The 27,514-nt window shown below is 40.8% G+C and overlaps 1 protein-coding gene and 1 long non-coding RNA gene across 2 annotated transcripts; one reads left to right on the top strand and one right to left on the bottom strand.

Annotated features, from left to right (window-relative positions):
• Nucleotides 1–44: 44 nt before the first annotated feature.
• LOC117825023 (collagen alpha-1(XXVI) chain) lies at nucleotides 45–23,370 on the top strand. Its single transcript, XM_034700604.1, has 14 exons — nucleotides 45–767; nucleotides 1,022–1,144; nucleotides 1,770–1,873; nucleotides 16,575–16,636; nucleotides 16,738–16,864; nucleotides 17,610–17,708; nucleotides 17,816–17,944; nucleotides 19,927–20,019; nucleotides 20,606–20,649; nucleotides 20,736–20,798; nucleotides 21,223–21,258; nucleotides 21,351–21,395; nucleotides 21,479–21,563; nucleotides 22,923–23,370. Exons 1-14 carry the CDS (start codon nucleotides 595–597, stop codon nucleotides 23,060–23,062), a joined length of 1,323 nt encoding a protein of 440 aa, XP_034556495.1. The 5' UTR covers nucleotides 45–594; the 3' UTR covers nucleotides 23,063–23,370.
• LOC117825026 lies at nucleotides 21,315–27,311 on the bottom strand. The gene is made up of 3 exons (XR_004633767.1): nucleotides 27,211–27,311; nucleotides 25,047–25,181; nucleotides 21,315–21,538 (listed from the first exon to the last, which is right to left on the bottom strand). It is a non-coding gene; the product is annotated as an uncharacterized LOC117825026 (long non-coding RNA).
• Nucleotides 27,312–27,514: the final 203 nt, after the last annotated feature.

Below are 27,514 nucleotides of genomic sequence, written 5' to 3'. Positions count from 1 at the left end.
TTAGTAGATGATAAAGAGCCCCAGACTATATTCCCAATAAGAAAGAAGTGTCTTTCTCTAACCCCTTGGCTCATGTAGGCTTAAAATAAATCTCCATCGGGTACTGCTCCTTGAATCATGACTTTGGGAGAATCGAGACACTAGACATAAACACACAATAGAGTTAAGTCCTTCTGACTTCTACGAGTGCACTAGTGGCCATCTATGACCAACAAGAAAGCCAAAGGGTCGTGGTTTTTTCGATCATGAACAGATGCGCTTTTACGCACTCCGTCCCCAGCTCTCACACTCCGCGCGCTTTTTACGCACACTGGATATTTGACTCCTCGGTACTCGGCACCATGTCAAACGTCAGAAACCCGCGTTATTCTATAGGAAGAGGCTGTGTGTCATTCATATTGGGCTGCTAAGAGGGCCAGTTTGTTTCTCGTCGCGGGAGATGGAATGACAACTTGTTAAGGGTTTCAGTGGGGTTTCCGTAGACTTTCTCTCCACATTCCTTTAGATCTGTCAAGACGGATTTATAACTTCAGGATTTACTACACAATATTCCGTTTCTGCGGATATCTCTGCCAGGGATAAATCAAATATATAATGGCTTTATCATTCCTCTACGCGCTGTGCATGTGGATGAGTTTAGTGTGTTGTTCGCTGGGAACAGGGTTTGTTTATCGCTTTCCAGGCATCACTGTGCAGCGGCAGAGGATCAAATCGGAGCAGAGCAGCAACACAGGACCACCAGGAACCGGGTCCGGCACCCTACTCAGGTGAAGACACACATACAAACTGTAGATAATGGCTTTAATTAGAGATATAAAGTTAGATTTTGCTTTCTTGTCTTGGGGAGAAACTTTTGTTGTTGTTTTGTGAGTGATTCAGCTCTGTGAAATAGCCACAAAGGAGTTCTAGTTTGTTAAAGTATCACACTATTCAACACTCTGTCTTAACAGTAGTTTAATGTGGGGTTTCTCTCAAATCAATCCAAACTATGAGTGTGCAATCTTTGTCATTTGTATTTTAGGAATTGGTGTCAGTACACTGTTTCCAAAACAGTAACCTGTCAGGTGCACAATGGGACCGAAACCTCAGTGCAGAGAGTGTTTCAGGGCTGCAGATGGCCTGGACCCTGCCCCAAAGTCATCAGGTACCCCAAGAGTCCTCACATATACTCTTCACAGCCTAAGACTGGTCTTCTGTCAGCTCTGTCTTTGATTCTGATCTCGTACTGACTCTAAGAATTGGTCATTATCATTAGGGAGCCTGCATAGTGTCAAATGCAGGTAACATGTGTGGTGTTGTATTCTGCCAGATTTGAACCTTCTTCAAAGTGGCATGTTTGTATGTGTAGTGGTAGGAAGAAATCTTTCGTAAAACTCAGCTCTGTTGAAGTATTCCAAGTCATACATTTTTTACTTCAGATAACAGGAAATATTACCATCACAATAAACTTGGATGTGCTTAAATTCCTCAAAAGGTTAACAAAAGGGCAAACTTTCCTGTAGTATAAGTTGATTAGGAGCACAACTTTACTTCAACATAAATACTTAAGTGATTACAGCATTCCTTTTTCAGATCTAGACGGTGACCCTTTGTTCACTCTCTCATTCCTTCCTCATTTTGTCCTCACATGACCTTACACTGTAAATAATGCTTCACAAACACTGAACAAGGGAATCAACAATCTCTATTTGGCATTTTGATCATGTCTGTGTATTTGCATGTGTGTTCTTTGCAATGCATGTTCAGTAGTTGGTCTGATTGTTTTTCAGCTACAGGACCCTGATCAGACCGTCCTTCAAGGTGGCCTACAAGCAGGTGACTGCGCTGGAGTGGAGATGCTGCCCTGGGTTTGTGGGAGAAGAGTGTCGTGAGGGTAAGTTTCTTATCTGTGTTTTTTGTTTTTTTTGCTTCCTGCTATGATATAACTCTCAAACGCTGAATGATGAAGGTCTGAAATAAAGGCCATGTGTTCATCTGTGTCTCCTTAGCAGCCACAGGCAGCTTTTTCCCACATCAGTGACTTTTTTTATGTTTGGTGGTGTGTCGTCGGGTAGCTTGCTAATTGTGCTTCTGTGCAGGGGTCGGCCTTTTGATTTAACCGTAAATTTTGAATGAAAATTGAAAGCTGGTTTTATTGGGACTGTTTAACTTTGCAGTTAAACAGCTGAATGGGACCCTGACCTCTGATGTGGTTTGTACCTTTCCTTTTACAGGCATGAATTCATTACATGTCTATGCCTGGAAGACAGATTAGAATCACAAACTCTACCTCTGTATGTCTTTTCTTTTTTGTACTGTACATGTCTAGTGCTAGCACGCACCCTTTACACACATATGTTAAGTGTAGACAGCACAGAGGCAGTTTAGCCTGTCTCTCTAAATATCATTATGGCTTTAACAGTCAGAAAAATGAATGAAAAAATTGCAGAGGAACGTCCAGCAGCACAGCTTGTAAAGTGGGATGCAGTCTCGGCCGCACTGCTTCTGTATGCCACAAACCGCAGACTGTGTGCCCAGTAAAGGACTACATTTTCACCCTGAGGTGAGCCGCCACAGTCAGCCTAAAGAAACAGAAGGAGAGGGTGGATGGTGGTGTAATGTCAGGCTGTTTATCTATATGTAGACACACAAATATATATGTATGTCCACGGCTTGAAACCACAGTGACAAACATGTTTTGTGGATGCATGTAAAAGGGTTCTTGAGGCTGCACTTGCTATGGTAAAGTTACTTACAATGCAGAGTTATTTTTACAACTTTCTTTTCAAATCTCTTCGTTCAAGTTTGCAGCACAATGCAGCAATTTGTAAGAGATTGAAAAACTCATGGTCTAAGTTAGTCCAACATTAACAGTTACCTCAATGAGCACGTTTTGTTATTGGTCATAATTACTGCACCTTGTTCCATTTTGCTGAGTTATTCACTGTTGCACTTGGAAGGGCAAGATTCACCACAAGTTAAGAAAACACACAGTTATACTAATGGAATAAACACAGACATTATTACAAAGCATTTTGGAAAGCATTATTTGCCAGTCAGTGGATATTATTCCATACAGAGATTAACACATCCGCTGAGTCTGTAATGCCAGAGATTATGGTTCACTTGACACCAAAGTGGTTGCAGGAGTGTGAAGAAGTAATCTGGCTGTTTATTTAACATGTGCTGAAATGTGTTTGCACGTTCTAATGGCTGCAAGAGAAAGAGAGAGAGAAGGAGGAAAATTGCCTCCATATGGAAGAGACAGGAGTGAGGAGACCTTAAAGACAGAGGCTGACGTCACTGCACAGTCTGCTTCACTCCAAGGAGAGGAGGGAGAGCTGGCAGGAGGTCAGTGTGTCGGAGAGAGCGAAGAGAGGACGCAGAGGGGAGACAGTTAGGAAGAGTGCACAAAAAACAACAAGGTGTTAGAGCTGGCAGTGAAGAAACAGGCCGTGTAGCAAAAAGTAAAGGAGAAAAGTGTGATGAGGAGAGTTTTGATCCCACAGGGCTCCTCCAGCTGCTCTGAGCTGCCCAGACGGCAGCAGAGCAGAGAGCCGGTTCTTGTGGGAAAGTGGCCCCGCAGAGATTAACGAGCATGACACTCCTTTGGCGGCTCTTTGTAACAAACGTGACCAAGCTCAGATCAGGCATCGGAAACAAAGACTGGTCCCCCTCATATGGATTAAAGTCAAGGAAGTCAGTTTCAGTACTAATGCATATCAGGAATTCTTAAAGACGGGAAATGTGTTTCACTTATGTCCACAACCTCTAAAACCACCAACCTTATCCATACTGTGCTGTATTTATATGAACTCTGTCACTGTTTCATTCTCTTTCTTTAGAGGGATGTGTTTTGCACTTCCCTAAATTTTGAGATTCAAACTCACCCCCAGGAAGCTAGATTATGGCAAGAAAAAAAATTGGCAGCTACAAATAATCTTAACAATAGTTAGGAAATCATGATATAAATAAGCGTCTTTAAGTGTTTGTCTTGGGAGGCTGTTGTGCCTGAAAAAGCCCCCCTCTGATTTACAGACATCTCTTTCACAATGTAAGTGGATGGGCGGGGTGCGAGGCCTGATTCACTATTTCTCAATGACGGAGAGGAGTAAATGTGCCTCAAGAGTATTGTCATTTTATTTATTTTTTTGTCAGAGAACTTTGTTTAATAAAATATTAATGAAAGCAGGGTGGATAAACATTCTTTATTGGGTCTGCAGAAGGAAAAAGTAATACTGGTTATTGCTGATATGACTGCAGTAACTGTTTCAGAGTTTAACAACAAGAAGCTTTTTTATTTGTTCACCCATGAAAGATTAGCATTTAATGCTTTAGGCCAGCAGTTATTTAAATGTATTTTGACCTCATGGCTTTGGTTCTTGGAAAGCTATAGCACAACTTATACAGTTATGTTGCTTCCTGATGACCTGTTACTGTTTGGTTTGGGTTAGGGAAGTTACAGTTATGAAAATAATCCCCACAAGGCTCACCATTGGTCTAGCTGTCTAAGCGCACACCCCGTATACAGAGGCTATAGTCTTCCCCCACTCTCTACTCCCCACGTTCTCTGTCTCTCTTCAGCTGTCCTATATAATAAGGGCGAAAAAGCCCAAAAATATTACTTTAACAAAAAGAAGAAAATAATCCCCACATTACATTCAAGAACTGCTGAGGGTGTTTCAAAGTGTACTGCTTAAAAATAGTTCAACTTCCTCTACATAAATATTAAGATTTCCGCATGGCAACATCACAACGGCAGACCTTGCTATGTTACAACTATGTTAGCTATGTAACAACACTGGTCACAATCTCTCTTGTCTGTCTGCTCCTATGCATCATCCGCTTGGAGATGGTTCTCTTAGCTTAGCACAGAGGCCTGTTGGAAATCACTAAATTAAGCTATTTTGTCATGCTAGCATGCTAACATTGTATTCTTGGCACTAAAAACAGACATTTCTGATGAAGTCTCATAGCATAAGTGAACATGAGAGAATTAGGTGAAGCGGCTAAGATTGAAAGGTGCTGCAGAGACTAAGTGGGCTCGTGTTTGTGACGCGTCTTGCCAAAAATCAAAATCAAAGTCCAAGGAAAGTTTTCTATTTATTAACAAAACACTCAAAATAATTAAATACTACAAAAGATCTAAATAAACGATAATAATGACAATGATGGGGGCGGTCAACAAAAAATATTCAACCCCACTCACCCTCTTTGTATGCCTCCCGCCACACAACTGAACAGGTACTTAAAAAGGTAAACCAGACCCATGAACCCAAAACCGGAAATGAAGTCAACCAGAAAAGGAAATAATCCTGATTAACAAATAAGACAGGAAAATCAACATTATGGCCCTTACATTAGGTGTTCTGCATTGAAAGAGAAATATTGTTTTTATAGCTGGCTTTTACGCCGATGTCAAGGCCAGTGTCTCAAACTGAAAGCGCTGATGTGCTTTAATTATGTACTATTGTATGTGTTTCAGGCTGCTTGTTGTGCAATATAATTTAATTTCCTCACTTCTTAAATGCTAACCAACTGTAAACTCAGTTTTTCAAGCTTGAGCCATATTTCAAGCTGATACGACATTCTCATTAGCGATTGTTGGATTACAGCTAACTTTAGCATTCAACCATATAAAGTCAAACATTACTGCTAGATAGTGGTACAATACAACTCCTGGCTAGGGTAATTTTAGCTTGGAAGTGGCTAAATGCTAACACTGGAAAACAACTATTGTGAGCATTGAGTTACTTACTACTGCTCTGTAGTGTTAATACAAAAGGTATACATTTCTTGTAGCTAGCGGTAATGTTAGCAAAGAAGTGGTTGAATGTTGGCAGTCTATAATCAATGGCGGTTGCACGGCGGTGCAGAGGGTAGCGCAGTTTCCTCACAGCGAGAAAGTTCCTTGTTCGAATCCCCGGCCGGGCAGGTGCTTTTCTGTGTGGAGTTTGTATGTTACCCGTGCATGTGTGGGTTCTCTCTGGGTACTCCGGCTTCCTCCCACAGTCCAAAAACATGCTTATCAGGTTGATTGATCATTCTTAATTGCCCGTAGGTGTGAGTGTGTGCATGACTGGTTGTATGTCTCTCTGTGTTAGCCCTGTTATGTCTGGCAACCTGTCCAGGGTGTACCCTGCCTTCCACCTGAAGTCAGCTGGGATAGGCTCCAGCCCCCCGTGACCCCTAACGGGATAAATTAGTGGATAAAATTGGTGGCTGGTGGCATAGGGCAACTTGGTAATCACTGAGAAAATATAATTAGAGATACTGTGTGATTTAGGTAGATTTATCTGTTTTACTTTCTTATATAGTAAGACATTTTTTCCCCATTTTCTATGCTAAGCTAGGTTAACTTCTTTTTCTCCCATAGACATGAGGGTGGTACCAATCTTCTTATCAAACTGTTAGCTTGAGAGCAAATTAGCTTGTTTTGATGTCAAATTATTTTTTTAAGGTTGGATAACTCCCTCTAGTAACAGAATCCTGTGCGCGTCTATGTTTTTCTCTGTGCATCTCTCCTTGTGTCTTTTCTGTCACTCAGCCAACACTGTATACAGCTCTGAAGGCTATGAGCCAGCTGTTTTTATCAGAGCCAGAGAGGACAGCTTTAGCCGATGAGGATGACATCACCTCTGGTCTTGGTTTGATGGAGTTCTGGCTCCACTTCAGAGGCCCCTGAGGCCCTCAGAGATGTAGATAAAGATTCATAAAGATGGCTCGAGTTTAAGTTAAGACTTTGTAAGCTTAGGAGATGCTTGTTCCTCTCACCTCTACACGCTCTTAATGTTTTCATCCTTTGAACCTTGAATCATAATCTAACCTGAACAGCTTTTTTTATTATTTTTTTCCTTATAAAAACAAAAAATTAGCAACTCTTTTAACAACATTTTAGCATTTAAAGCCTCTGACCCTTTTTGGGGTGTTAAAATCTCAAACCATGCAATTCATAAGATCTGGCAAGTGATACTGTAGCTCAAGCAGGTACAGCTCATTTCACTGTCTGTGTTTGGCTTTTAAAAGTCCATTATTATGTGTGGGCTTTCATCCCCTTTCATGAACTCATATCATGGAACTTGTAGCTGAGCCGGTCACAGAGGCTCAATGTTTTTGTGTTGGTTAATGGAAAGGGGGTGTTTTCTGAATACATTTCTTTGACACCCTGACCCGTCAATACTTTTGACAGTCTAGTTTGTGCTGGCTGAGCTACAGCTCGGTGCATCTCAAGATTTACATTCTGCTTTCAGCAGAGTTCTGCTAACACATGACGGCATGGAACATATTGAAGCACATTTGGGAGAAATGTGTTCGTAATTTCCCTGCCATCACCCCCCTTCCTCCTCTCCGATCTGTCACAGCAGCATACCAGCACCTATCTGCATGCATGATCATATTAACAGTAAGAACTGTGGGTAATGCCTGTATGTGAGGGAGCCTCATCCAAAAATAATAAGTGCAAGGACCTCCTCTGATGACAGCTCTAAACTTTGATGTCATGCAAAAGCTCAGGAAAAGAGGTTTGACAAATTTTAATGCTTTGGTGTGCCAGACATTTTTCTTGGGTGAAGTTTATGATGAATTTAATTAAAGAAGTGAAAAGTTGGCTGAAAGCTTAGGATGTCAAATGTGCTAATTTGTTAATGCTACAGCTCTGACGCCGCTAATGTCACTGTATCCCCTCTGCAGGATGGAAGAGGAGGAAGTATGGGAAGTGTGTTAAAACCCATTGTTGGAAGGATTATCTTAAACACCAGCTATGATATATCATTTGAGATACATTCCCTCCGTTTTTTTCCATATTATCATTTCATCCCCCATCAGGCATTTGCTGTTTTTGCCCTCTCCTTGCCCTTGATTTTTCTTGCCACTGCCAGGCTTACTATCTTATGTATTACTCACTGCTTTCTTACTTATCTAACTTCCTATGTCCTTTAGATCTGCCGCTGTCCTCTCCCCTCTGCAGAGTAAAGTGATAAAACAGAACCATATCCCACATGTGCAGCTTCCACAGTGTGCGGATATGACTGATGTCTCTGTTACGTCCCTGGGTGTGCTCAAATATAGGTCAGCCAGGTGACCTATGACCTTCTGAGAGCTATGGGATAACTCGGCAGTTCCTAGTCCTGGTCTGATCTGCCTGATGGATGAGGATCTATCTGTTGGTGCTCCTGTGGTTTTTCATTTCTTTCAGCAGCTTATCGTTGAGGTTTTCCTGCCTCCATTAGTCCCTCTATCTCTCTGTCTGCAGCTCCATACATCTGTTTATGTTGAGTTAAGCAGGTAAAGTTCATGAGTCCCTGGAAAGGTTCCTGGAGAGGTTTCTAAGGTCTATCAAAGCCACATGTGTCCATGAAAGGTTGGTGAAATCTACAGGGTTTTGCTGCCAGGAGCCTTTTCTGTTAGCATGTCAGTGTTTGTCCGTCACTCTGCTGCCTTCAAGGCCTGTTAGAAATTGGCAACTTACGGCATATTTTTGATGAATTGTTTGTGTTTTTTTTAGATGGCTTATCACTACTCGTACTAAGTCATGTGCAAAATGTGAACGAGAGCTAGAGCCTATAGCTAACAGAGACAGTAAAGCTTTAAGTCAATAATAAAAACCCATGGGAGTCTTTCAAATGTATAAATCAATCTTTAACTTAATAGACTACACAATTAGCTTTTTGTGTGAAGGAATTCAGTGTCACTGAATTGCAAATAGCTTTAACAATGCTGTACTTTGTGTTTGAGGCTGCTTATCCAAAATCATTTTAATTTCCCCACTTCTCAAATGATAAAAAAACTGAAGTTCAATATTTCAAGCTAGTGCCACATTTCAAGCTAAAGCGACATTCACATTAGCCGTGTTCACAGTGTTTGAGTCACCAAACCTTGAGTCTAAGGCCCAATCTCAATGTCCACCCTCAAGCACTCACTGACTTTGAGGCGTGTTCCTGCTAAGTCTGTGAGGGCTTAGGGCTGTCCCACTGCCAAATCTTCAAGTGTGTGAGGGATCTCTCACTGACTTTTTATGCCCTTGATGCCCCTTTCAGTAAGTGGGCAATTGTACAGATTTAGCGTAAGGGAATTACCCATAATTCATAGCATTGTGAAGTGAAACATGGGATTCCTAGGGGAAGCCCGCGAGCATGGAAAGGCAAACGAGCACCGTAACATGGAAATTAAAAAAAGTGCGACAGTAAAAAAGAAGCATGAAAGTTGCAATGAAATTTACAGGTAAAAAAGTTTGCCTGGAAGTATAAATATAGAAAACAGCCTTAATCTATTCATCTTCACATACAGTAGCCTATAATTTATATATTTGTAGTTATGTAGCCTATTCATATATTTTAAATTGTGTGGTTAATCAGTCTGTACGGTAAGAGCCTGGATCACATGACAATCAGGCAGTCAGTTATCCCTTAAGCGCCTTAAATTTGAGGAAAGTCAAAATTGTGCAATAAAAATTCCTAATATCGCTAGAACGAGCTGGTGACATCATGCAGGTCACGTGAGAAGTCGCAAAGTGCTGTCCCATTCCAGTTCTACAGTTTGAGCCCTTACAGCCTCCTCCCCTCAATCACTTTCCAGCTGAAGTCAATTAAGTCAAGAAGGGCTCAGGGCTTAGGGAGGACATTGAGATTGGGCCTAAGTCGGAGTTGAATCTCGAGTCCTCAGCATTCAAGTCTAAGTCTAAGTCAAGTCACCAGAGAAAGTGGAGTCCCCATTACCTGAGTCCAAGCCAAGTCAAGTCCTTATGATTCATATTATTTATTACAAGGAGGGCGGCTGTTTCACTCCAAACTATTGTCTGTATGAACCTGGACTGACTGTGTGAGACCTATGTGTAGAAAACACATTTATTCTTATTAACATTAGATTCTAACAAATCCTGTCGGCATTGTCCGGAGATTTAAATCATCAATGAAGTTTCAGCGCTGTGTGTCGTCCCTCTCTAAATGAGGGGATGCACTCAACGATTCTGCTGAGATGGGATCATTGCAAGTATCTAATAACTCAAAAATACCTTCAGGCCAACCGCTATTAATCAGAGTTTTAACAAACCAGACATCTTGGACTCGATGGTTGAGTCACTTTAGTTGCTAATGTTAGCTTGCAAACTGTACCATAATCATCAGTCCTAATAACTGTAGTATCTCACTTTCTTTTCTGGGTTCCTCCTGGACAGATCTCTGTTAAAGACAAGTCACAGGTCCTTAAAATCTGGACTACAACACTGCGTTGTCAGATAACAGCTTTAGCATTCAACTACATATTAGCTAGCATTACTGTGTTACACGATATAACAGTTAAGCTCATTGCCACGGTAATTTAAACATTAGAAGTGGCTAAAAGTAATGTTTGAAAACATATAGTATTGTCAGTTCACTTACTCAGCCACTGACGTGTAGGGTTAGCAATACAACAAGTGTTCAGTCTTGGCAAACAGTGACATTAGCTAATAACTTACTGGGTATTAGCGTGGATAGTCTAAAAACGGTGAATGAGTAAACAAGGATGTTTCTTTAATGTTAAACACAACATGATGTACCCCAAGTTTATCAATGCCCATCTTCTTTTTAGTTACTTCAGATATAACAATGTGTCAGTTTCACTGTGTTTATATACAGTGGAAGATGGTATAACAGTTTAGCAGCATTTTAGCCTCCAGACTGAAGCATGTTGTCAGGAAAATAGCTGCTGTGTGTGAATATAGTGAATGATATTAATGGTTTTAGTGTCCATAATTTATAGGCTGTGTCTTGTTCTTACATAAACTAAGGGCACCATGCATCACATTTAATATGAAATTCCACTAAAAGCCACAAATTTCCTAGATGCAAAAAGCTCCAAAGCTTTGGTTTAATGGCACGGTGTGTGGCCTGTCAGTTAGCATCACTTTGAAAAATGCTAAATGGTCCCACTGTTGACTGCTAGACTTGGTGGTTTTCAAAAAGAGCTCTGTTTGCTGTCCTCTACTACCACCGCAGTCAAAGTAGGTGAGTGATTTAGAGAGAGAGAAAGCTTGTGACAGTAGGAGTGTGTGTGTGTCTGTCTGTCTGTCTGTCTGTCAGCCTGTCTTTGGGTGTGTTTTCTGTGCCAGCTGTTCTTCACGCCAGCAATAGCTGACCATTTGCTGGCTGGGGACAACGCACAACAGGCTCCTGGGACATGGCCAGCTCTTGGACTCCGACTGTGGTCTACACACACACACACACACACACACACACACACACACACACACACACACACACACACACACACACACACACACACACACAGACTGACATACACACACACTAAGACAGACTGACATACACACAAACAGCTTGCAGACTGGGCACACACTTGAGTGTGTATCTTGGGGATGTGACATCAACTCTTGAGATGATCCAAAAAGATGTTTTAATACATCATCCTTCCGTCCGGCTCACTCGTAGAGACAGAGAAAGCACTTTGTGGCGATGAAAACGACCGTCCACAGCTGTGTGCGTCACGGTTTGTTTTGTGGTTAGGCTGTCTGTCTGTCTGTGTTTGTGTGTGCAAGAAAGCTGCAAGAAAAAGGATTTCTTTGATCTGTATCCAGGTCTGATGTAGGAAATGTCTCAACAGACAATGCCCACAGTCTGACTTCAACTCGTGCCAAAATATCCTGTGCCGTCTTGTACAGTAGATCTCAGAATACTGGAGGGGATGATTTATTAATTCAGTCTAGTTTTTTTTCTAGCTTTTTTTTTTTTTAGCTAGCTGAGAAGAAATACGGTCTTTGTTTTGGTTCCTCTCTTGTTTAAATGAAGATTCATCTTCCAAGAGTTTCTAATCTTGTTTACTCTCTGCTGTTCTTTGCCTGGAGGGAGTTTGATCCAAGCAGCCCGTCTGCTCTTGTTTCTCAGTTTTCATCCATTTAACAGTTGAAATGATCACATGAGACAAACAACAGATTTGCTACCATATCTTGTTATTTATGTGCATGTTATCCTTTTACATGCTGCATTACTCGACAATCTAATATTCTTATTAATCATTTTTTTATGTAAAAAGTGTATTCCGTTGTCATTAATGCAATTTTCAGTAGTTTTGTATTATACATGTATCTTTTCTGTTAAATTTTCTTTGGACAAAAATGGCTTCTTTTGGCCCCATTTTCTTTTGTAAATTTCCAGTAGACTCAAGATGTAGCTTCTAAAAATTCTCAAAAACTCCACAAACATCAAAATTCTTTCTTCACGTCTCATTCCAGCAGAAAAGGTTCCCCATTCCTTCTGTTTATTTGGCTTCCCACTAACAACAACACAATTCTGAATCTTTCCCATGAGCTGAGCCCCATCCAAGAAAAATAACTTGGTCTTATGTTGCCATGGTGTAATTATGGATCCAAACAGACTCTATAGCTGCGGTCCCGCTCTAAACATCAGCTCAAGCCCAGCGGAAGTTTGGTTTTCTAACCCATTATAATTAAATTCCAACTGCAGGGACGGAAATCCCGCCCGCCACCTTCAACAAAAAGATTTTTTAAAAAAGAAGAAAAAAACAAAGACAGAGATGTTTTGCTCGGGTCCATGTTTTTGGTAGAGTGGCTCAGTTCTGGTGTTTTTCCTGTGGTGTGTTTTTAACATAATAACACCACAAGTGGTTTCTTTCTGACCCACTAGACAAGATACCGAACGAGTTCTCTCCCAAGGGGTGAAAACTTGAACCTGCAGGCTTGCTGTTGTGTCTGCAGAGCAGAAAAACATCATGGATGACAAAACTTTTATTGTCACCTAAGTAAAGACAATTAACTCTCTAGTCACTATCTTCTCTTCCATTTGAAAACAGCAAGTTGTTTTATGCTTGTCCAAAAACCAAACACGAGAAAAGTACAACCAAGGCTGCTGCTTGCTTAATCATAGCAATGACACTTGGAGCTAAATGCTCTGGTAAACATGCTAACCATAGATTGTATAATCTAGTCTCAGGACATCACCCATTGGTTGGTTCTAAAGAGCCATTGTGAAGCCCAACACTGGCAGTGGCAATATTGGAAATTGTGACATAGCCTTACCTTTGATAAATCTAGAAACACTCAAAGAGGTGGAGTCAAGGCTGTCTTTCAACATAACCATGCTTGTAATTATGCTAATTTATGCAAGGATATGCAACTGATGTTTTTGGCTTTTAGCTTTTAGTTTGAAATTTTAAATGTAGTTTTAATTTTAAGTGTCACAAATTATTATGATTGACCTCAATCAGGTCAGGCATTAAAGTGAGTAAAAACTTGATATCATTTATTTTACAGGATAAGCTCAAACTTTGACATTGTGATTGCAACACAAGTCGTATCATTAAGATTGATCCTCTGGAAAATATGGACAGCTATCTGTTCCAAGTTGAATGACCCATCCAATACTGTTGAAGTCATTTTACCAAAACCAAAACCTCATGCTTTCGTGAAAGGAAAAAAAAAACATTAGATCACTTAAATCATCAGGATTAATCCCCTGGAAACTGTGATCATAGTTGATTATTTCAGTCTGAACCAAACTGTGGGACCTTCCATTCGACTTCCAGAACGAGAAAGTGGTTCCCAGAGCCACACCGCAAGTGCTGCTAAAAACTAAATGTCACCACATCATCAAAGTAGAACTGCTGGAATGCATCCTAGATTGATGCACTGAATATTAGAGAGAAAGAGTGTCAGAGGGTGGAGACTTCCTCTGGGCTGATGATGAATAACTGTTGGGGGAGATGAAGGCATATCAACTCATCAGACCTCTCACAATGTGGAGCCTCTGATTGCCCTCAGTCATTGCCTTTGTGCTGCACACTGTCCTTGGTGTTGTCACCGAAGGAACCTTCGTGCAGTCAGTCACAACAAACGGCTCATGTGGGGTCATTGTGGTGAAACATCTCGCTGTATTTGGGTTTTTTAAATCTGAGGAATGTGTTTCGAGTTAAGCTGTTGATTGTTGTTTCCCTTTGTGGCTGCTATCCAGAGCAAGATTCATGATGTAAAAGCATCAAGAAACCACACCCACACTGTCCCCCTCCACCACTGGACTGGATTTACATGATTGTAGACGCTCACAGACATAGCTGGGACTGTCACCCTGTGCTATTTCAGTGAAGCAGAAACCTCAGTCCTGCGGGCAGAGATGATTTTGACCAAATTTTGAAAAACAAAGAAAGAAAGAGAGGTTTGGGTCATTTTTGTTTGTGTGTTTAGTTATTTGTGAACACCAGTTGTTCCCCATTCAAGGTATTCCCGCTATGACCACAATGTGGGTGGGTCCCATCTGTGGGACTGACAGCTGACATTCCAGACGTCTCATGAGCCGTAGACCAGAAGGATGCTCACATATAGAACAAATGCTGGGTTTCCTCCAAAATCTGTGCTATTCTGTGGGTCCAATTTAGCATTACAGCTCATGTAAAGCACCAAAAATTGCAGCACAGTGAGGAATGCTTAGGTACTTTTGGTTTTGGTGGTAGCTTTAAGGGTGTAATTTGTGAGAGAGGTGACCAAAGTGTTCAAAACAGACTGATGATGGCATAGAAAGTGGCTGGCTAACAAGAATTTCTGTATTGCACATTTACTATATATACAAATTTTGCAGGTGCTAGCAGCAAAAAATATAAAAGTAAGCCTGCATCTTTCCACAAACTATATACAATATATAGTTATCTTGAGGGAGACAAAAACAAGGGGGAATAATGAATATAAAAAGGGGTTTCTGTTATCACCAAACTCTGCAGTGCCCCTCAGCTCTATGGAACATTCTAGCTTCTCTCAACTAGTTTTTCGGTTTTAGAGCCTCAAGTTTACTGTTTTGGTTTGATTTCACGGCTCTAACCTGTTCTGCTTTGGATTCAGCAGGCAGCTGTTTTCTTTTTCTTCTTTTTTCTTTTGCCAAAAGCTCTTACAAGCCCTCTGGACAAAAACAGCGGATGGACAAAGTTTGCGAATATAGCTGGCGACCATAGTGGAGCATGTGCTGGCTAAAGAGTCAGATATTTCCCTCAAGGGGTGGTGGAGACCAAAGCAGAGACAAATGATAAGGAATCTTGGTTTTACATCCAGAAGGTGTCTGGAAAGAAGTAGTTCAATCACGATTAACATTGCTCCATATCTGCTGGATGTATTTATAAGCACAATATTGTTTGCAGACAATATCATCATATCAACTAAAAGGTTGTCAATATATGCTGCAGCTTGTTGTAGCTGCATTTGGTTGGCAAAACAAGAGTAAATTAACGCAGCACTTGAAACAGATCACAAATATATAAACAATATTTAAGACTTTATTTTCCAAAAAGAACAGGGCACTTAAAGTTTTAGCAACTTGCCCAAAAAGAGGTGTATAATGTAGAAGTTTTAAATTACAGCTGCAGATGCATCTATATGTGTACTGAGTTTGCGACTATTTGTGTTTCATTTATCATGAAATTTATTATGAGTATATTTTATTGCCTCATGGTTCAACATACTTACAGAGAATCTAGCCCAGTTCAATTGTTTGTCTCATTGATGTTATGGAGGTCTGTGGCACAAACAAAAGAGCTTCATAAGCTTTGGCTACATAGGCAGTACTACTGGTTTTACATAGAGGACCATGACTGAGAACCACTACATACAATGTTGGTAAATTAAAGCTCCTTTGAGGAACTAGGTTTCTAGCTTTTGATGCATTTATTTAGGCGGTAGAGCAGTGAATAGAGTGGGAAACTGGGAAGAGAGAGTGACATTCAGTAAAGGGCCACAGGTCGGATTTGGTGGCTAGTGGCCAGCTTCAAGGATTAAAGCCGCTGTACATTGGGCGCATAATGAAACTACTAAGCTACACTGGATTTATAATGAATATTCTCATTGTGTGGTTTCTAAACATTCATATCACTCACTGTTAAATTTTGCTGTGGAAAATGTCAACAGTCATTTTTGCAGTGTGATGTAACTCACTTAATTTGTCACCTACCCAGTGACAGTAGTTTTATGCTTTAAAATTGAAATATAGGGATTATTAGTCTTGACGCTGCTGATCTTGTTTTGTTTGGTTACTCATAGAGAGGCATCAGTGTTAATTTCAGTTTGTTTCATAACAAGATAAAAACTACTCACAGGGTCATTGAATTGAATATAAACTGAGTGTTTTGAACATTTCTGTAGACCTTTGGAAATGAATATTAAAGTATGTGTATAGAAGTGTGTGTTTGGGTCATAGCCAATGAGTGTAAATGTGTGTTTGTGCTCTTTTCCATTTGCTACCCACAGTTGATGGTTTTAGTTAAGGTCTCTAGAGGAGGATGTGAGTGTGGGCACACAGACATGCAGAGTCAGGAGTGGAGCAGGTGTGGGTTAAGCCTATGTTTGTCTGTGTCAGTGGGAGAGGGAAATTTATGAGAGATCCTATAATATTTATTTTGTGAGTGAGTGACATGATTTAAGGAGGAATCACCTATAAATTCTGGGATCTGGTTTGATGGACGTTGTTCTTGTGTATGTTGGCCCATAAGACTTGTGGTGCCGGGACGGAAAAAGGAGTAAAGAAAAGAGAGAAAGAAAACAACAGATGGGGAAGAAAGAGCATGTATGCTAGGAATCTACACTCATGCTTGTCCACTTTTCTTTTGCACAGAGTGTTTGAACTGTACCAGCTTCACTGACATGAACAGCAGAATTCAAACTATTGAATCAAAGGTAATAAAAAAAGTTGTCTTATAATAATTTTATTTACAGAATTTTAAAAAGCTATATAATCAGAGTGCAAATGTGTCTGTTATCTGCTTCTCTTGTTCCAGATCAAGCTGCTAGAAGAGGGACGATCAATCCTGTCTACTGTCAACAGATTACTGCAGGGCTCGACTGAGAACGAGGTGGATGCACCCAAACCCACCCCTATTGGACTGCCACCATACCTGCCACAAGGTGTCAACACATCCCCAAAACATACATACAGAAGAATTGAATACCTTTATATCTTTCTATCTATATCTTAATTTGTGTTTTGGAATTTATAAACAGTAAATGAGAGGGTTTCCATATTAAAGGCCATTAAAGCAACACTGTACTCCCAAGTAGGTAAAACCTCAGATGCATTTTGTTGGATAAGCATAGATATGGAAAGTCTGACCCCTTAATCATACGTTAAATGATAACAAAAGAGATGCTAAAACTTCATTGTTGTAATATTAGACTTTTTTTGCACTTAAGCTCCTGCAGCCAATCAATCTGAGTTCAGACAGAAAATGGGTAAGATGGTAGATTTTGGCTTGTGTTAGTGTGTTGTTAAATAAAACATAAAAGACCTTTTTTCCTTTATTTCGTCCTCGGTCATTATTTTTTTCAGTGTTTTGATGAATTGCTAACATTCAGCATGGAGATAAATGGGGTGTCCACAATTTCTACAAAGTTGAAAAACAAATTTAACATTCCTTTACTAAAAGAGTGCAACAGTAATATAGATATTTAGCCCCTCACGTGAGTCATTCTCCAAAAAACTGCATCCTACATTTCCCACAATGCAAGTCAAAGGTTCTTTGAAAAGCCCCCCTGCTGTCTTCTCCTCCACATCTCCAAATTTCAAAGGTTGAGTTCTAGTAAAAATCAATTTGGAGAGTAATATTTCTCAAAATCTACATCTGACTCTGGTTTTCTCCCCTTGTTATTTCAGGAAGTAGAGGGCCTCCAGGACCCATCGGACCACCAGGGCCTCCAGGTTCTGCAGGGCCCCATGGTCTGGCTGGACGTGCAGGCCTACCTGGACCCTCAGGTGAAATATCTTCCAGTTGCTCATATAAATATGTTCTGGAGACAACTGCCTGTTTACACAAACTAATTAACAGTTGATTGTGTTTTTTATTTTTCCATTGTGCCCAGGACCAAAGGGTGGTAGAGGTCTACCAGGAGAAGCAGGTCTCCCCGGCCCTCCTGGTCCACCTGGTCCTCCAGGACCAAGTTCCTTTCCAGTCAGAGAGCGGGGTGACGTTTTTCACGTGGACAATCAAGGTGAGCTAATAACTTAACCCTCCAAATTCGCTCTTCTACATTTACTTAAGACTAAGTTGTCCCAGATGGCCTTAAATGAGAACTTAATAGACGTCGATCTCTCACACACACACACACACACTTCATTTCTGACCCAAGAACAATTTGTAAAACCATTGAAGCATACAGTTTCTGGATGATCTGAATTTAAGCCAAAACCACAGGTCCATTTATGCACAGTTCATCCTGCAATGAGTCATGTGCTGTACCACTATTCATGCAGTGTGTTTGTCCTGTTGTTCTTTTTTCAATCATTCTGACAGCGAGAATATGAACCCCAGCTAAGCAGGTTTCTGTGTTCGGAAAACAGTTTATAAAGGGGGCACAGGTGGAAGCTAAAGAACAACTGTTGCCAAGTGTTTAAGTGAGCAATATGGGTCTTCAGCTTTCAGCACTGGGTTTGAATTTGGGATGGAGAGAGTATTGTTTCTGTGCAGCGGAGGGCTGGCTTAGATTTAGTCTAATTGTTTCCGTGTGTTGAGCTGCTGCTGGGCCACTGTTTACTGTAACCTCATTAGGCAGCACCAACAACGATAGAGCCAAATACAACATTAATAAATTAGCTCAGGTGGTTTTAAAACAACTGAAAACAGGCATTTGTCATTCATCCTCTTTGTGCACTCCTGAATGATCCATATGATCTAGAGGTTAGAACTACATATAAAGTCACTGATGTGTCACTGTGCTAAACTTTAAAACTCAATTTATTTGAAGGCATATAAGAGAAGAGGTGAACATGTGCAAAAGTTGCATCTCAGACATTTAAAACCCAGCTTTCACCACAGGGAGGCAGCAGAAGTCCGTGCTATAATCATTACCTCATGAGGACTGCTGGCTCCGATTAAGCTTTTTGGCTGCGTCTGCCTTTCTGAGCCGGGACTGTGTCTGCGGGTCTGGAACTATGTAGATTTGGGTCTGTGGGACCGTGTAAGCTGAGGGGGGGCCAACTGGCTGTAAATCAGGCCTAATTTGTTAGCTGTCAGCACAACAGTCTGCGTTTGGGGGGAACAGGCAGAGGCCCCGAGCCAAAATCTGGGCCGGCTATGAACGAGGGAGGAGATAGTCTGCCACTCATGTGGAGTTTCTCGGGGAGGCAGCCAGGCTGGAGGAGACTGTAACATTAGAAAATTAGTTCCAGAGGGAAATCTGCTCCTTCTAGAGCCGCTCTGTGGACTGCAGCCATGGTGTAACAGCGCTGTCTCAACACGGGGGGAAGACTGATTCTTAACATATGTTAAAGTGGAGAGGAAGTGTGGCGCGGTTGCAAACAAATTTAAACTTACAAGCGTACTTTAAAACATCCTACATGCTGAGAACAAGGAAGAACTTCCTCTCTCCTGAGAGTTTTCTGTGAACAGAGATCATGTCCAAACATTTATGGCTCCATTAATGGGACCTCTTTTAGATTGTACAGCTGTTCCTGTCAATCAAACCAGATCTAAGCCTGCTGTTAACTGCTGATGAAACTCTGGCGCTTGACTGGTGACCCTTGATGTCTTAACTCTCTATGTTAAAAACGGATCACAACCCCCTGTGATAGGGCTGTTAGAGACCCCAGTTGTCTGGACATATATTGACTGATGCTAAAAACAACTATTTAAAGGAAATTTGGGATTCTTAACTGAAGATTAAAGTTAGGCTCTCAATTGTTCTCCCCTAAGTCTGATTTTACTCATTGATTCACATTGAATTAAATTATCACTTGTTGTTGTACAGTATTGATCCAAAGTTCATTTCATATATAGAAAAACATTTAAAATGAATGATTAAAAAGTTAAAAGGGCATTACTTACATTTTTACAATTGCTGGCACTGACTGCATTTGATGCAAATAACTTTTTTTTCACACTTAATCTGAACCCTTTCTACCAGTCTAAATTCTTTTTTGTGCAAAGGTTGAACTAAACATTAACTTGTGAATTTCTTATGCTTTCTTTTTCCAGAGGAGTTCCTTGTCCGTCCAGCTCTTCCTGCTCCTGAGATTGTTGCAGGACCTCCTGGTCCACCTGGTCTAGCTGGTCCTGTTGGCCCCTCAGGTAGGAATATAAGATGTCTCCTGCTTAGAGGTTTGGAGAAACACTGCAGCACGTCCACATTCTTCTGATAAGACATACATGTGTTGTATGGATAGGCATGAAAAGGATTGCTCCAGATAACAAAACTTTATTCCACATAGTGATTTTCAAGGAATGGTGACATGTCATGCTAATTTATAGAACAGTGTGTCAGTAAAAGCACAAGACACTTTTAAACAGTGAGATTAACTTTGTATTTATTATTTTTTTGTTGGAACAAAGATGAAATATCATGCAGGATTTTGAGAACTAGGCAAGTGTTAAAGAGAACTCTGGTAAAAAAGACACAAACATATGCGTCAAGTTATTGATCTGATTGTTAAAGACTCATAATTTGATAACATTTGAGAATGTGGGGGTTGAAGTGGTTTGATTTTGTGTTCATTATAAAAATCTTCACAATGCTCTCTCACAGGTAGATATAATTTCTGAATTAAATGAAGCTGTGGTAAACTGACTGGATTGAATTTCGGCATTGCTCCAATGTTAGAGAAAATCTAAACATTTTGACCTCCATTTCTCTTATGTGTCTTTCTCGTTCCTCCAGGACTGCAAGGACCTGCAGGGATACCAGGCTTGCCAGGACAAGATGTGAGTAACTGTACTTGTGGAACAATCAAGTTATCATTATTTTATTAGGTTCATTAATGCCTGATCATCTGTTTTCTCAACATTAGGGCAAGGAAGGCCTCCAGGGCAAGCCTGGGGATCTTGGGCGTAAAGGAGATCCAGGGGAAAAGGTGAGGCTACTTAAGAAATCGCCCTCATTATTGGATTAGCACGCTGGCTGAACATATTTGATTCTGATGAACTATCAAAACGCTTTCTGCTCTACGGTTTGTAAAAGTTCCTAGCTGTCATGCAATCTTAAACACATTAAAGGTGAACAAGCTTTTCTTCAAAGACGCACTCAGAGCCGTGACTAATCCTCCTCTTTCTCACTCCGCTCTCGTCCGAGTCCGGGCCTCACTAATCAGGGCGGCCATGTCGGGTACTCGCTTTTATCCCTCTCTCTGGTGGGCCTCTGTCTTTAAATCTGATCCTGTTCTAAACTAGCATGATTTAAGATCGGAGATCTGGTGAAGAGGCAGATTAACACAGGGGATAAAGAATGTGTGTGTGAGTAGAAGACCTTCATTTTTCTCTCTGTTCCTTCTCTACCAGGGGTCTCCAGGTGTAGCAGGCCAGCAGGGTCTACCTGTAAGTTTGAGGACAAAATAACATGCAAACACACATAAACACAGAGACGCACAGCACAGAGATGACAAGATTATTTTAATCTCATTTCACAGGGAGCGCCAGGGCCAAAAGGAGAGCCGGGAGAGGGCTTGAATGAGGTGAGAGGCATAAGTATATTTTCCTCCTGAGGTCATTTAAAAAAAATTCCAAAACAACGAAATTGCCATGACCGTGTTTACAGGGCGAGGCCGTGCAGCAGCTCAGGGAGGCACTGAAGATCCTGGCTGAGAGGGTCCTGATCCTGGAGCACATGATCGGCATTCATGGTGAGGAGCAAAGCAGAGATGGAGGACTATATTTTAGTATGATTACACTAAGGGAAGCATGGGAAACATGATTTTTTTAATTTCTACTTGGGAGTGACATAAGAAGACAGATAACACTGAAACAGTCATTAACAGGCAGCTAGAATTAACATAGCTTAGAGCAAAGACTGGTGACAAGGGAAGGGGAAACAATTAGCCTGGCTCTAACAAAAGGCAACAAAATCAACCTTCCAGCTATTCTAAAGCTCACTAATTGAGGGTTAATATGTGAGTCCAGATAAAGTTTTGAACTTTAAAGCCAAACAGATACACTTATGATCCCTTCAAATTTACCACCCAACATCATGGGGGTATATTTCTAGCAAAACATCTCCTACTGATAAATGGTAGGCACCAACTCAGAACAATCTGGTGCATCTCCTGCCCAAGGGTAAATAAGCCTAAAAAAAGGTCTTAACATGGTGTAGATGTTTTTTGTGAGCAAGGATCATGGATGCCTATATGGGCTGTGTCCACTTAACCAGAGCTATTTGTAGCCAGCACAGGCATGTGGACATTAATCTACAAGGAGGGCCTCAGGCTGAGGGTGCTAGATCTACTACTGGTAGCCACGATCGACAAACCTATTTGTTGATGTTTACCCACAGACTCTGTGAAGCCATTTTCAGCTGCGTTTAGACGAAGCCAGGGTAGCTGTTTCCCTCCATTTCTGTAAGCTAGTTCTGAGTTTGATGCAAACGGAACTCATAAAGTTGTGTTGTTCAGTCGGGTCCAGGAAAGGCTTCGCGTTCAAGTGGTAACAAATTAGGGACACCGTTGGTAGGCAACAGCGACATGGATGCCATGTCATCAGATAGCATAAAAAGTTTAAGCTAATGGTAATAAAAAAATTAGACCGCTGTAAATATAACGTTGATGTTACATCTGTGTGACCAAATGAAGATTGGTGTAATATACGCTGCAGTTTAGCCAACATTTTCACCAAATATATTCCAAAACTACAAAGAAAAATGGTCTAATGTAAATAAAACTGGACTTCATCGGCTCCACCATTTCTGAAAACGTCATCAGGCATGTCACAACTTATAACCATGAAGCTTTCAGACATATTGGACTTACAATGTTGTGAATACCAAAAGAGGGGGTATTCCTATGGTGTCTTCTCATGGATATGTTAAAAACAACTCCATTTGAAGGCACCACGACAGACAAACGTGAGAGTGATATTAATCTACCTCACCTCAAAAGTGTACAGTACATCAGGGTATTTCTACATTTTCAAACTCTTTCTTTCAAGCCGTGTTTGAATCAGAGTAATTTTTGAATGAATATCTTTCTCCGGCTTATGTTTTCACACAGACAACTCTGAAGGATCTGGATTTGGTGGCATCTCAGACCCCCTGCCTTTCTCTGCTTTGAAGATTAAGCGCCTTCAGCCTGTTCAGACCCTTCCTCTAATACCAGCACTCGAGGAGAGACAGAGACGAGCTTCTCTTTGAGAGTATAGTCTGATTTTGTATGTATTGTGTATAATTGTGCCGGATGTGGCAGATTTCACTTGACTAGACGTACAATATTTGTTTATATCATGTGTCTCTTACTTATGGTAGTACAATTTATTTTCTCATTATTGAATTTTGTATCTTTTATAAGTAAGACTAAAACTTAGGCTCTTTGCAGACATGAGATGTTGAGCATTTCATCCACCTGAGAAGATTGTTTGACCCTGTTGATCCTATTTGACTTTAGCAACAGCACTTGTAAAATGTTGCACAATGAAATATAGGCTCATAAAGTGTCATGAGGCTTTTGGCATCGTTCTATCCTCAGATAAAAGACCACCAAGTAAACACACATTAGGTTCCCTGGCTGATGGTTTCAACCTCCTCGGGCTGGATTGTGAGCTGGACCCAAAATATTCTATTTAGTGTCAAACTGATTTTTGGAAAGACCTCAGGGTTCATCTGTTGTTAACTTGTCAAACATATTTCTTCATTTTCCCTCTCTCTGTCTCTGTCTGGGTGCTCTGCCTTGTTAAAACTGAGGTAAGACCAGACAAGCGGCCAAGAATATCTGCTTAAAATAAAGTTAGGTGAAATGAATAACATCTGGAGAGCGCACATCTGGATCGCAAAATGAAGAGATTTTGAAGCTGTTGAGTTTTGGCCTGGAAACTGCACACCCTGCTCGTCTTTAGTGCACCTCCAAGAGACTGGCTGTTTGAGCTCTTTACATGACATGATTACATGGACTTCTTCACAAACCACCCCTGAGATTTGTTTCACAATGATGTGATTATCATACAACAAGTCTCAGAGACTGAGTCAGCTGGCCTCTGAGTCTGAAAGCTTGTTACAGTTTTAGTTTTTCCTTTTACAAGGTTCACTTTTAAAGGAAAAGGTTTTCATTTTAGGATGAATGCTTAATTTCTTTTTAGCTGTGAACTGGCGGGAGGATTGACACCACATACATGCCATAATGCTGAATATGAAAATGTCGCCTGTTGCATAGCTTAGCATTAGGGCTAAAAACAGAGTGAAAATGCTAGGCTAACACTGTCTAAACTTTATTACAACAACAAAAAACCTATTAACGACCTCATTATGACAGCAATGCTGTGTTTTGGTCATATTGTTCAGACACAAATAATTAGCAACCAAGTGGAGAAATTTGTTGAGCATATACTTGAAACTTTATCATTTGAATTTTCAACAGCAACAGTATCTCTGACAAGGTCAAAAGGACTATATTGTAACAATGCCGAAGTTAGCATGTAATTTGCAGCTTCCGATTCAGCTGTTAAAGCAAGATTAAGGAAACCAGAGGAGAAAAAACAGTGATATCAGCTTTTGTGAAAAGAATAAGGGTTTCACAAATCCGGGACTAAATTTTGAAAGCTCTGGCCCTCTATGGCATAATCCAGTCCAGATCTGACAAATCTAGGTATAGTGCTTTTGGATCAGGACCTTGTTTCCTTAACCCATCCCTGCCTTAACTGCTGAATCAGATGTGTGGTTAAATTGTGCTTCCATGTCATTAAAAGTATGAAAAGTTATTTCGGTGACAGTTTACATTAGCAAACAAGTTCAACTAATTTTAAGGAGACATTTTTTGAGCTTTGAACTTGTTACTTATTTCTAATAATAATAATAATGCTGTTGAGTTAATGGAGCATTGGTACTTGTGCTGAATGTGAGCAGGAGAGGTAAATCTCACTCACTTCTTATTGAGGATGTGACTTCTAGAGTCAAAGTTCACCAGAGTGAACTGGAGATGTGCCCCTTTGATCTCTTTGATCAAAGTGAACTGGAAGTGAATATGTGACAATGTGTTTCATGTTTGAATAACCATGCGTTATGTGTGAAGACTAAAGAATGATGTGATTTTCTTGCTCTCTCTGATTTAACAACATTGCTTTAATGCAGCCTTTACAAAGTTACTGCACCCACGAAAAAGTACTTGTAGCATAGAGTTGTAGCCTACCAGGTGGAGGTATGGCTCAGTAGGTGGAGCGGTAGCCCGATGTGGGAAAGCTGCTATCCTTGTGATTCAGCACTCAGGATAGATACGTGTCTTCTTCCTCTCTCTTCCTGCATATGCTGCCTCTCTTAGGCTGTTCTGTAAGGTGGAGGCAAAAAACTGATAAAACAATCTTAAATCAAAAAATACAAAGGCAATATAGTACCTCGTATAACCACATATGTATTCAAAATGTTACAATTTCTGATTTCTGATTTAGTACAGATCAAACAAACAAATGTCCCTTTAACACATGGGAGCTAAAGGTGCAGGTCGGTGCCTTATGCTAGCTTGTGACAAAGCTAGGCTAGCTTCACTCTGTTTTGTGCTAAGCTAAGCTACACAGCTGCTGGCAGACATTTTTACCTACACAGACTTTAACGTTGTATCATTTCCTCATTGAGTTCTTAGCTACAAAGCAAATGAGCTTACTTGATAACATAACAGACTTGCCTCATACTCATTTGCATTACAATATAGATGAACCCGTATGTATTTGTTGTTCTATCTTTGATAAGTTATCATATATTTTTATTATTAAGGGTTCCTTTATATACAGCTGTTTTGTTGTCTCTGCTGCATGATTCATTATCTTTTATACTAAACATTGTTCAGGTGTGCGGCTTTGTTGTTTAATTTGCGTGACATAATGCTGAGCAGAGATATATCTGTGCTGATAATTGAAGTCAGATTAAAGTCACAACAACAAAGGGATTCATTTTGTTGAGTCACCACTTTATTACACATAATTGCATTAACACTTCCTGTAGAACACAACTTCACAGCATGGCGAGACTATTTACAGCTCCTCTTTCTTCTGCTTTCATCCTTCTGTTTTGTCTCCTCGTTTGCTCTTTGTCCTCTTTGCGGGGCATGCAATCATCTGATTTACCTGTAAGCACAGGTTCTCTTTATGATAAAGAGTAGCGTCAAGATTGCAGAGAGAGATCACATGCTCTTTTACATCTACAGATAAATGAAAATCTGCCTTTAGCAGTTCAATTAGCTCAAGTGCACTGATGTATCATTGTCATCTATACCACTCTGGCCTTTTTGTGCACCCTTTCATCTGTGCCTGTTTCTGTCTTTCTCCTGATGTACACCCTCCTCCTCCTTCTCTCCCTCCTCTGCCTGTTCTTCTCCTCTTGTTTTTCCTGTCTACTGAACAGAGACATGTTGATATGAGGCCCCGTGCTTGCATGGCCACAAGGGAACAAGTCTCTGGTGTTTTTGATCAGCTGCAAGATCAGACATGTCCACCGCTCTCCCCCCTTCATGCACACTCCAGTGACTGATCATGCAGTATAATGGAGCAGGCACAGACAACCAACACCCACACATGTTCTCTCCTGTAGATCATATAAGCATGGACACACATGTATACAAAAACATGCACGAAGCAAGGGGATTGTGGTCTGTGTGTTGTCTCTGCTCACAGTGGGGTGGCTTGTTTGCAGGACACAAGGGAGTGAGACAGAAGGAGATGGTGTGTGTGATTTCCCCCTTTCTTTCTTGCCCTTTTTTTGCCTTTGACAGTAAGATGGATGATTGCAATCACAGGAGCCATCAGTGAGACAGAGTGGAGGTCTATGGGGCAGCGAGACACAGCCATGGGAAACCAGCCGTCAGATTACTACACCGCGCTGCCATGGGAACGCCGTGCTGTTTATTTGTCTGGGGGTTTTGTTGTTTCATATGCATTTTTCCTCTCTTCCTAGGTGCGGCCTTTTGATGTAAAGAGCATGAAACCAGCAAAATGTAGCCTGGGTTTACATTTCACAACATAGTAAGCCTACTGTAAGTCAATATGTCTCCTCAAAGCAGTACAAATGTGACAGATTTCATAGCGATTAGACTGGTCTCTTTGATCCCCTGAGAGAATGAGAGGCAGACTTTTCACTCCCCAGTCAACGGATGTTTTTAAGAGAAACATCTGTTGCTGCACAAATGAGATTACTGTGTCTCTAGCCAGGGGCCATGTAGGTTATGAATGGCACTGTTACTGCAGTAGGGGGGGCGTTGGCAGAAAAAGAGCTGAGAAGGATCTTTGTAATAAGCTGGAGCTGGTAGTTAAAACCTTTAAATCACATCGGATTGCTTCAGATTCTGGGTATTCATTGACGCTCACCTTCTACTTGTTCATCGGCACCTCCACCGCCCGTTCCTTTATATCACATATCTCGTGTTGATACCTCTGATATTTCACCTTGTTGCCAAGCAACAACTCACCTCATCCTCTGTAAACTTGTCAGCCTGTGACACGGGGTGATATTTCATCCTGCAGGAGAGAAACAGGAAAGAGGAATTACGGTTCCCACTGTTGTGGCTTTGAATTAACTATGATCTGTATTTCAGTGAGCATGATATGCATTATCTAGGACTTTGTTAATGATTTATGTGTTTGTACTGTACAAACAAATGCATAGTTATCA

Source organism: Notolabrus celidotus, chromosome 14 (genome assembly GCF_009762535.1).
Source record: "Notolabrus celidotus isolate fNotCel1 chromosome 14, fNotCel1.pri, whole genome shotgun sequence".
NCBI lineage: Eukaryota > Metazoa > Chordata > Actinopteri > Labriformes > Labridae > Notolabrus > Notolabrus celidotus.
This window is presented reverse-complemented; position numbering and strand designations above follow the sequence as displayed.

Bases quoted from the DNA above. Each gene is read 5' to 3' on its own strand.
- LOC117825023 (XM_034700604.1), top strand. From the start codon at position 595: ATGGCTTTATCATTCCTCTACGCGCTGTGCATGTGGATGAGTTTAGTG. The intron at 1,874-16,574 runs GTAAGTTTCTTA...TCTTTTGCACAG, and splicing joins GGGAGAAGAGTGTCGTGAGG to AGTGTTTGAACTGTACCAGC. The intron at 16,637-16,737 runs GTAATAAAAAAA...CTCTTGTTCCAG, and splicing joins TTCAAACTATTGAATCAAAG to ATCAAGCTGCTAGAAGAGGG.